Source organism: Phycodurus eques, chromosome 4 (genome assembly GCF_024500275.1).
Source record: "Phycodurus eques isolate BA_2022a chromosome 4, UOR_Pequ_1.1, whole genome shotgun sequence".
NCBI classification, from domain to species: domain Eukaryota; kingdom Metazoa; phylum Chordata; class Actinopteri; order Syngnathiformes; family Syngnathidae; genus Phycodurus; species Phycodurus eques.
Window position 1 is genome coordinate 2,628,278 of NC_084528.1, and position 11,582 is coordinate 2,639,859.

General features: G+C 43.9%; 1 protein-coding gene across 4 annotated transcripts in view; it reads right to left on the reverse strand.

Moving 5' to 3' along the window:
* hace1 (HECT domain and ankyrin repeat containing E3 ubiquitin protein ligase 1) overlaps positions 1-11,582 on the reverse strand; it is an 89,937-nt gene that overhangs the window by 20,981 nt on the left and 57,374 nt on the right. For all 4 annotated transcript variants that reach the window (XM_061673621.1, XM_061673620.1, XM_061673619.1 and 1 more), the window contains 8 exons: positions 10,856-10,953; positions 10,625-10,712; positions 10,384-10,533; positions 9,700-9,896; positions 8,887-9,018; positions 1,294-1,392; positions 649-719; positions 453-566 (listed from right to left, as the gene is read on the reverse strand). In XM_061673621.1, coding sequence (XP_061529605.1) covers positions 453-566; positions 649-719; positions 1,294-1,392; positions 8,887-9,018; positions 9,700-9,896; positions 10,384-10,533; positions 10,625-10,712; positions 10,856-10,953 — 949 coding nt within the window. The remainder of the gene's footprint in view (positions 1-452; positions 567-648; positions 720-1,293; positions 1,393-8,886; positions 9,019-9,699; positions 9,897-10,383; positions 10,534-10,624; positions 10,713-10,855; positions 10,954-11,582) is intronic.

Sequence of the window (11,582 nt, forward strand, 5' to 3'; positions counted from 1 at the left end):
CATCTAATGGCTCTGTGCCTTTGAAAGTGGGTATTCCCTGTCTTTACATGATGTCCCTGAGGCAAATGCGGGGGCAGTGTTTAGTCGTTGGTCCATTTGGTCGAATGGATCAGTTCCATTTTTAGTTGTCGACGCTGTAAATCTTAGATTTATAGGCTGCTTAAAAAATAATCCAAACTACAAACGGATACATAATAATTGGAAGATGTTCATGATTAAATTAATATGATATTTAATAAGATACATTTAAATATGTAATACTTTAGAGCATACCACTCTTTATATAATATACAGTATAGTACATATGAAGGGATTAATTATATTACCTGATCAAATTGTAAATAGGCTGAACTGATTGGTGGAATGTAACCAACCTAACTATTCATACAAATCCACACACAATTAAAAAACACAAAACTGGAATGGGCTGAAAAAAAGTACGGAGTGGTTACCAAGTACTCGAGGTAGGCAGAAGGTTGGAGGTGTATGGCACTGCAGCAATGGTGAACTTCTGTAAACCGCTACCACCCATCAAATAGGCAAAGCCCCCATGAGGAACTCTGGAACTGATAGTGAAAGATGAACTGGGTCAAGGTAAGACTCGAAAAGATTTTTCTTAACAGAGAAGGTTCAATGGAGCCGACAAACCTTCCAGTGACAAATTGAAGCATCAGAACTCGTTCCTCCTGGGTTAGCTGCCACACCACTTTCCAAAACCACTGTATACCACAGTAGACAAAGAAAAAAAGTTTAAAAAACAAAAAAACAAAAACAAACGCAAGACAGTGACAATAAACAAGCAGACAAAGCATTTTAGCCAATAAATCTCCCTCTCCTCACATCCACCTTCAGGCCACAAAAGCCATGTCCCATCAAACAGTGAGTACTTCTTAATTGATTTACTTTTACCAGGTTCACAACTATATATATTTTTTAAACAGTTAACATATCTTTTTGCTGAATGATTAAATGCTACTCAAAACACTTCCTGTAGAGTTGTTAAAGGTTTTTATAATGGTGAGTTTGACTGTAACAGATGATTTCACTTTCCAATATTATATTGTCTATTGGAATTTGTTTTTGAAATAAAAATCGTATGAATATTTGACTCAAATATATTAAACTGTCATGAAATTAAACTAGGCTTCTGCACTGTATGTCAGTGGATCGTCCTTCCAATACTTTTCAGATAAATCTATTTGTACAGCTAGAAAAGTAGTAGTCAATCTGAAGTGAATGAGTCTCTCACCAAATCTTGCAGAAATCAGTCACAGTAGCAGATAAAGAGCCCACCTGGATGACAGGCTCCTGGGGGTTGTAGCCGCTGGTGTACTCAGTGTTCCTGCACCAATCCTGCACATCGATCTCTGGCATCCCTGACAGCAGGAGCTCCTGCACACAAGCAAGAAATTCAAATTTATTTTACACAGTGATTGGCTTTTTATACGCAACACATCGTTGCCAGTAATATATTGCAGCTGTCTGTGTATTTATGAAGCATCAGAAGTGTGTGAATCACTATGAATAAGCTGTGCACCGTTCACACAGGCATAAATAAATGGCAGCTCTGCCTTTCAGTCTTTGTCCCGCTAATAGTGGCAACACACAACAGTGGATTAGCACCTTGTCGACAACAGGATGCTAAAAGGTGATAAAAAAAAAAAAATGTCCAACTCGCACAATTGAACTGATTGTCTCAATAAGGTCTGTATTGATCCTTAGACATGACTAGGTGACTTGGAGTCAAATATTAAGACAGTGAAAGAGTTCATGATTTTGCCTTGACACACCACAACAATGGAGTTTAAGTAAAAACAAGACTGAAAGACTGTGGACTGATTGAAGAGGTTCACAAAAAGAGGTTCAACAGGATTTGAACACTGGATGTATGGCTCCGGACATCACAGACTACAAAGGATTTCCATGGATCTATTAATTTAGAATCACCTTGATTGTCATGAACATGCATGCATGCACACATTTCACCCATCACAGTGAACACACACACCCTGGGGCAGCGGGCAGCTGAAGCGCCCGGGGGAGCAGTTCGGGGTATCAGTGTCTTGCTCAAGGACACCACAGCCGTGAGACTGGGGGATGTTGGCAGATGGTCCGGTCGGGGTCTTGAACCCATGTTCCCCACGGTGGCAGGCAACAATCTTAACCATTCGGCCACGGCTGCCCATGTTCAATGTTAAATGTTCAATTTACAAATATATCAATTGCACAATTAGCATTAATCCCAAATTCCAAAACAAATAAATGCAGTTTTTGTGAAACCTCTTCCATTAAAACTGAGTTCTCGCTTCAACCACATCTTTAACTGTGTTCTGTCATTATGGCGCGCGTATCTTCATTTGGTCATGCTCACTTTGCCATGAAACAGCTGAGCAGCCAATTGTGCCATTACTTTTGGTCCCTTCAAAAGTGGGAGTCACATTTGCTAACTGTTGTAATTCCTACACTGTTTATCTGACTTGGATGTAAATACCCTCCATTTAAAGCTGAAAGTCTGCAGTTAAAGCACATCTGGTTTGTTTACTTTCAAATCCATTGTTTTGAGCCAGAAAGAAGAGAGGAATTGTCTAGATGTCCCAATATTTATGGGCCTGAAGTGTAACGACCTCATACCTTTGCACACAACATCATTGGATTTACAACATCCTGCCGAATGTAACTACTACTTTTTATTTTGTTTTACTTTGCCTATCTTGCACTATTCACTCTAACTATAGTGCCTAATTCATTTTTGTCTTCTTTTCCTTTCGGCTTGTCCTGTTAAGGGTCACCACAGCGTGTCATACTCCTCTTTAACACGAACTGCCCTTATGTCTTCCCTCACAACATCAATCAACCTTCACTTTGGTCTTCCTGTAGCTCTCTTGCCTGGCAGCTCCATCCTCATCACCAGTCTACCAATGTACTCACTCTCTCTCCTCTGGACGTGTCCAAACCATCCAAGTGTGCTCTCTCTAACTTTGTTTCCAAAACATCCTACCTTGGTTGTCCCTCTGATGAGCTCATTTCTAATTTTATCCAACCTGGTCACTCCGAGAGAGAACCTCAACATCTTCGTTTCCGCCACCTCCAGCTCTGATTCCTGTTTTCTCTTCAGTGCCACTGTCTCTAATCCGTACATCATGGCTGGCCTCACTACTGTTTTATATACTTTGCCCTTCATTCGAGCAGAGACTCTTCTGTCACATAACACACTTGACACCTTCCTCCACCCGTTCCAACCGACTTGGACCACTTTCTTCACTTCCTTACCCCATTCACCATTGCTCTGGACTGTTGACCCCTAGTATTTAAAGTCCTCCACAATTGCTATCTCGTCTCCCTGTAGCCTCACTCTTCCCCCACCACCCCTCTCATTCATGCACATATATTCTGTCTTACTTCAGCTAATCTTCATTCCTCTGCTTTCCAGTGAATGCCTCCATCTTTCTAACTGTTCTTCCACCTGCTCCCTGCTTTCACTGCAGATCACAATGTCATCTGCAAACATCATGGTCCACGGGGATTCCAGTCTAACGTCATCTGTCAGCCTATCCATCACCACTGAAAACAAGAAGGGGCTCAGGGCTGATCCCTGATGCTGTCCCACCTCCACCTTAAACTCCTCTGTCACACCTACAGCACACCTCACCACTGTTATGCTGCCCTCATACATGTCCTGTATTATTCTAACCACCACTGTTATGCTGCCCTCATACATGTCCTGTATTATTCTAACATACTTCTCCGCGGCGGCACGGTGGTCGACTGGTTAGACCGTCAGCCTCACAGTTCTGTGGTGCGGGGTTCAATCCCCGTCCCCGCCTGTGTGGAGTTTGCATGTTCTCCCCATGCCTGCGTGGGTTGTCTCCGGGCACTCCGGTTTCCTCCCACATCCCAAAAACATGCATTAATTGGAGACTCTAAATTGCCCGTAGGCATGACTGTGAGTGCGAATGGTTGTTTGTTTCTATGTGCCCTGCGATTGGCTGGCAACCAGTTCAGGGTGCACCCCGCCTCCTGCCCGATGACAGCTGGGATAGGCTGCAGCACCCCCGCGACCATAGTGAGGAGAAGCGGCTCAGAAAATGGATGGATGGATACTTCTCCGCCACTCCAGACTTCTGCATGCAGTTCCTCTCTGGGTACTTTGTCATAGTCATAGGCTTTCTCTAGATCTCTCTAGATCCACAAAGACACAATGTAGCTCCTTCCTACCTTCTCTGTACATTTACATCAACATTCTCAAGGCAAATAATTCCTCTGTGGTACTCTTTCTAGGCATGAAACCATACTGTTGCTCGAAAATACTCACTTCTGTCCTGAGTCTAGCCTCCACTACTCTTTCCCATAACTTCTTTGTGTGGCTCATCAACTTTATTCCTCTATAGTTCCCACAGCTCTGCACATTACCCTTGTTCTTAAAAATGGGCAGCAGGACACTTTTCCTCCATTCCTCAGGCATCTTCTCACCTGCTAGAAGTCTGTTGAACAAGCAGGTCAAAAACTCCACAGCCACCCTCTCCTAGATGCTTCCATACCTCCACAGGAATGTCATCAGGACCAAGTGCCTTTCCATTTTTCATTTTCTTTAATACCTAACTTCCCCCTTACTAATCATTGCCACTTCCTGGTCCACCACACTTGCCTCTTCTACTCTTCCTTCTCTCTAACTCCTCAAGGTATTCTTTACATTTGTCCAGCATATTACTGGCACCAGTCAGCACATTTCCATCTCTATCCTTAATCACCCCAACCTGCTGCACATCCTTCCCATCTCTATCCCTCTGTCTGGCTAACCTATATAGATCTTTTTCTCCTTCTTTAGTGTCCAAACTGGCATACAGGTCATCATCAGAATCAGAATCATCTTTATTTGCCAAGTATGTCCAAAACACACAAGGAATTTGTCTCCGGTAGTTGGAGCCGCTCTAGTACAACAGACAGTCAATTGACAGAACACTTTGGAGACATAAAGACATTGACAAAAAAACAATTGTGCAAAAAGATGCAGAGTCCTCTAATAACACTTAGAGCAGTTCGAATGACGAATATTGCAATAGTCCGATGCAATGACCATTGTGCAAATGGCGCTGAGACTTCAAGGAGTGTATGCGTTTTAAAGTGACGAGTAGTGCGATCATCTGGGACAATGTTGGTTGTGCAAATGTTACAGATACTCCTCAATCAGTGTGCAAATGGAGCAGATGCTACTCTGGCATGAGTGGCCAGTATATGCAAATAGTGCAGCATGGCGAGACAACTACAGTGAGTGCACGAGTAATACATAATTGGCCCCACAGAAATGTGACAACGAACTCAAGTCAAAAAATTGCCAGCTTATTGTAATGGAATTATAGGTTAGGTGTTTAAGAAGTTGATCGCAAGAGGGAAGAAGCTGTTGGAATGTCTACTAGTTGTAGTTTGCATTGATCGGTAGCGCCTACCTGAGGGAAGGAGCTGGAAGAGCTGGTGACCGGGGTGCGGAGGGTCCGAGAGGATTTTGCACGCCCTTGTCTTAGTTCTGGCAGCGTGCAAGTCCTCAATGGTGGGTAGGGGGGTACCGATCAATCAGCAGTTTTGATTGTCCGTTGCAGTCGGAGTTTGTCCTTTTTTGTAGCAGCACCAAACCAGACTGTGATGGAAGAACACAGGACTGATTCGATGACCACTGTGTAGAACTGTCTCAGCAGCTCCGGTGGCAGGCCGTGCTTTCTCAGAAGCCGCAGGAAGTACATCCTCTGCTGGGCCTTTTTGAGGACGGAGTTGATGTTGGTCGCCCACTTCAGGTCTTGAGAGACTGTAATTCCCAGGAACTTGAAGGTCTCGACGGTTGACACAAGGCAGCTGGACAACGTGAGGGGTAGCTGTGGCGAAGGATGCCTCCTGAAGTCCACGATCATCTCTACAGTCTTGAGCGTGTTCAGCTCCAGGTTGTGTCGGCCGCACCACAGCTCCAGCCGCTCCGCTTCCTGTCGATATGCAGACTCATCACCGTCGACAGTGGTGTCATCTGCAAACTTCAGGAGTTTGACAGTCGGGTTCGCTGAGGTGCAGTCGTTCGTGTAGAGAGAGAAGAGCAGCGGAGAGAGGACACAACCTTGGGGCGCCCCAGTGCTGATGCTGCGTGTGGATGAGGTGGCCTCCCCCAGCCTGACCTGCTGTGTCCTGCCCGTCAGAAAGCTGTAAATCCACTGGCAGGTGGCAGGTGAGACGCTGAGCTGGAGAAGCTTGGTTGAAAGGTGTTCAGGGATGATGGTGTTGAACGCTGAGCTGAAGTCCACGAACAGGATCCTCGCTTAGGTCCCTGCACTGTCGAGGTGTTCTAGGATGAAGTGCAGTCCCATGTTGACTGCATCATCCGCAGACCTGTTCGCTTGGTAGGCAAACTGCAGGGGGGTACAGCAGGGGGACCTGTGACACTCTTGTCGTGGCCGCACCAAAGATCCAGCCGCTCTGCTCCCTGTCGGTGCGCAGACTCATTACAATCTTTGTCACAGCCGGGTGCGTTGAGGTGCAGTCGTTCATGTCGAGAGAGGAGTAGCGGAGAGAGGACAGATCCTTGGGGGGCCCCCAGTGCTGATAGTGCATGTGGATGAGGTGGTGTCCTCCAGCCTCACTTGCTGTGTCCTGCCCATCAGGAAGCTGTAAATCCACTGGTAGATGGCAGGCGAGACAGTGAGCTGGAGAAGCTTGGAGGAGAGAAGTTTGGTAATGATGGTGTTGAATGCAAACCTGAAGTCCACGAACAGGATCCTCGTGTAGGTCCCCGCGCCGTCAAGGTGTTCTAGGATGAAGTGCAGTACCATGTTGACTGCGTCATCCACAGACCTGTTTGCTCGGTTGGCAAACTGCAGGGGTCCAAGCAGGGGTTCTGTAACGCTCTTGAGGTAGTCCAGCACGAGGCGTTCAAAGGACTTCATGACCATGGATGTCAGAGTGACAGGTCTGTAGTCATTCAGACCCGAGATTGCAATTTTCTTGGGGACTGGGATGATGGTGGAGCATTTCAAACAGGATGGTACTTCACACAGTTCCAAAGAGCTATTAAAGATCTGTGTGAAGACTGGAGCGAGCTGGTCCACGCACTCTTTGAGGCAGGATGGGGACACACTGTCCGGGCCAGCTGCCTTGTTGATCTTTTGTTGTTTGAAAATATGTCTCACTTCCTGTTCGTGGATGGTCAATGCAGAAGAGGGAGTCAGAGGTGTGATCGTGATCGTCGGTGGTGCGGCTGGATGGGTGTGGGGTGTGAAAGTGTCCTTTTCAAATCTGCAGTAGGTGGTGTTCAATTCGTCAGCTCGTCTTTCATTGTTCTCCGCTTGGGAGGGATGATCACTTGTAGTTGGTTCTCGATTGTACGCCACGCCAGACTGACTTAGAATCAGTGCCACTTCCGATCGGTTTGTTTTAGAGGGTTTCATATATCGTAGTGCGACAAAAACGTCTACCCTAAGATATAACCCTCTACCGTTTATATCGTGATTAAGATTTTAGATTCCCATCCTCTCTTGCCGCGACTAAGGGAATGCTGTTTAGTTTCTTTTCTTCCACTGAATAATATGCTCACGCAAGTTGGGAGTTGCCATGGCTGCCCAGCCGCCGTGGACTGCGTAGACATGCTGGTAGTCGCGTCTGGTGAAGTGAAAGGCTGCCCCAGCTTTATTTATTAGCACTTTTACAGGTTAAATGGTGCGGCACGGTGGGCGACTGGTTAGAGCGTCAGCCTCACAGTTCTGAGGACCGGGGTTCAATCCCCGGCCCCGCCTGTGTGGAGTTTGCATGTTCTCCCCGTGCCTGCGTGGGTTTCTCCGGGCACTCCGGTTTCCTCCCACATCCCAAAAACATGCATGAATTGGAGACTCTAAATTGCCCGTAGGTGTGAATGTGAGTGTGAATGGTTGTTTGTTTGTGTGTGCCCTGCGATTGGCTGGGAACCAGTTCTGGGTGTACCTCCTGCCCGATGACAGCTGTGATTGGCTCCAGCGCGCCCGCGACCCTAGTGAGGAGAAGCGGCTCAGAAAATGGATGGATGGATGGTTAAATGGTAGGCAAGCTTGAATGTCATTTGAAGCACTTTGTTCATATTTATTTTAATTCTTTGCACTTTACAGCATTCCTTGAAAACTGGTAGTACTACCATATTTTCTATATTTATACACTGGATATTTGTGTCTGATTTAATTTTTTTAGATAAGAGAAAATTACCATTAATTTAATGTAATTTTAAGTAAAAATACTATATCAGGATATATATATATCATTATTGGGATATACATTTTTAAGCAGTATTTGTTATTCGTATGACTGGCAGGTGCTCCGAAAGGAAGAGGCTGCAAAAAAATTAAAAAAAATAAAAATAAAAAATAACTGTCGTGTGTGTGATCATGGTAGTTTATTAGTGGTTGGATAAACAACACTTTGCATTCTGTGGTTTGCAGTTGGAATTCAACTAATCCAGAATGTGACCTTGCGTTTTGTTTCAAATTGACATACGTTTGTTAGTGTTGCAAGCAACCATGAATGATTTTGTGGTGTGAAAACATAAAACAGGCCTTTCACAGTCAATATTTTCAAGGAGAAATTACGGCGTGACCGAGGCGTGTCTAACAAACGCAGGGCAGAATAATACAATTGATACATCTGCAAGCAGATGCATACATCTACAATAATACATTAAATCTGCCGACACACAAACATCTGCGAGAGCTAAATAAGGAGGAGGGGCTTCACGGTGACCCGAGCCTCCTGGTTCCACCCCAAAGCTAGGCATGGCTAATCAAACCCTACATCAGATGAAAGCGGGACAATCCAGGAGAGAGGAACAAGGAGAATATCAACTGTAAAGGAGGAGCACAATAGAAAAAAGACACAAGGACAACCACTTACCAATTCATATTCATCAAAAAGCTGGATGAGCGAGGGAGGGATAAAAGTGTGGAATCCTTGCAAGAAGGCGTTTATCTGAGGCTGGATGGCCCTTGTCATTCTCAGCTCAGTCACCAGCTGGACATACTCAGCCTGGAACATAAGTGCACAAACACATGCACATAGACACAAAGATGAAAGTCTTTGGGAAATGTAGATAGACGAGAAAGGCACAAGGCTCATTGTTGCCCTGTTACTTCACACAGCTCATACTTTATAGTACAGTGCCATCTACAGAAAGAAAGTGGTAATGCCCATGTAACAAGTACCTGCCACACAAATTCGTTCACCTTTTGGATCTTTGATCATCTCCAAGTTTCATTCTGATCAACTTTGTTTTTATTTTGTCAAAAATAATGCACTAAAATATTAATGAAATAAGAGGAACAAAGAACACATCATTGTCAAACGAAACCCTCAAAACATTCACATAAATGTCATAAAAAATGAATTGTACAAAACTTGAATTATCACAAATCATTTACGATAAAACAAATTTAATAATTCACATACATTTTACAATTAGGCTTATGGCGAAGCTATGCCTAATTAATTATGACTGGCTGAATTCCCTTTTCCCATTCAAAGCTTTATAAAAAAAATATATAGAAATGCTCCTCTCATTTAACATTTTAACAAGGTATTTTTTTCCTGTGTTTGGTTAAAAAAAACTAAAAGTCATTAATTAATAACTGCCCTGCATTTGATGGGTAACCCAGCCACTTGCCCAAAGAGTCCAGCCTACTGCTTTGTGTATGTGGCTAACCACTGTACCTTATTGCCTTGAGTAACAACAATGCTTGTGCCTCCTGGTTTGAGCGGCACTTCCTCCATGGCACCAAACACATCTGTTTCCACAGAAAATGTGAGCTCCAGACCCAGATCACTGATGTCATTGTCCAAAATCCACTGCAGGTTCTTGGCATACTCTGGATCAATGGATGACACATCCTGGTAGTTCACTGGGATTCCTGTAACAGTCAAATGCATATACGCCCCCCCAAAAAAGTCAGTCATCTAAGTGGATCTAGACATTTATATAACTGCAACTCCTGCAATAATATCATGTCATAATTCAATTAGCATTAGCTAGGCTGGAGAGAAGTACAGTAGGTTCTGTCCTGTAGGCTGCAGTCGTAGGCGTTCCGTGACAGTATCAATTGTCGCAGTAATGGGGGATGTCAACAGGGAAGTGAAGTTGAATCAATGATACATGGCGGTTTGGTTTTAAGTAGATATAGCTTAAGATTCTACTCACACCAAGACATCTGAACCATATTGGACTTGTCCAAGATTACACAACCCCCGACCCCCTTGCAATTAAAAACAGATTCAACTTTATGGTTGAGTGGAAAGAAACAAGCTAGTACAGAGTTCCTGAAATCCTAGAAGTATGATGGACTATTGATATTTTTGAAAATCAGTATCAGAGCATCATATTGTAGAATTATTTTTTACCCAGGATGTGTTTGTAGAAGGAGCGGGTGAAATAGATGTTGACCAGCTGCCTGTGATAGAGTGCCAAACCCAAGATCTGGCCTGCAAATCGAAAGTAGTTCAGGTGGTCTGGGTTTACTGAGGAGTTACTGTTGGGCTGGAAGGTTGTACCTGTAACAAGCATGCAAATACACTCCTTAATAATACAGCAAAAAAAAAAGGTTTTACTGAATAGTATAGACAAAAGGTAAACACTGTGTACCATCAGCTGATTGAGTGAAGAGCGCGTAGTCTGGATTAATTATTTCATTTGAGAGAATGTCAAACCATTCCCGAACAACACCCTGACCCTAAAAGATACACAAGACAGACATATCTCTTGCCATATTAATCATGAATAATCATCTCATAACTGAGGTCAATAAAAATGTTCTTGCTCAAAAAATAATAAAATAAATTAAAAAACATTAAATGCCACTATCTGAAAACCTACCATCCCCTCCTCGCCATGAAAGCGGACAGCAATCCCTTGCTTCAGTTTTTCGTTGGTAGACTTTGAAACCATCTCACAGCTACTCCGAAATATTGAGTCTGATTACAGGATTCCAAAATGGATGTTACATTAAATGGAAGAATAGAGGAAATACACAGACCAGACAATTCTTGAGATACCATGACAAGAACTTAAATACAAATTCTACCTTTGTGAAGTGTTTCTAATATTTTGCCCCCCTTGGGAGGTAAAAAACATCAAGAATTATGCAGTGCAGTTCTACAACAAACTACAACCACCAGAATAAAGACGTGAAATGAATACATTCCTCACAGTCACTCAACCACAACTGAGATTTATCTTAATAAAGGCAGAATCTGAAAGTCCTGTAAAGTCAAAATAAAATTTGCTGAATATGCTGAAAACACCCCCCACTTGGCGATCACCCATCACTGAAATATGCTCTTACAGTATGTGCTCAAATATCTGTAGTGTGTGCTGCTGTGTTTAATAAATAGTTAACTTTCCCAGAAGAATCTCTGTTATGTGGACCTAACACAACACAAAGTCAGCCTCTGCTAGCTTGCTGGCCCGCAAATCGCCGTCAGCATTGTCCAGTAAGTTACCACCTAAATCGGTTTAGTATCATGTGTTGGCCCACATAACATCGGGCAAGAGAGCATAACGGCGGCCAGGTTGTCTGGAAAGACGGTGCTCCGTACTTTAG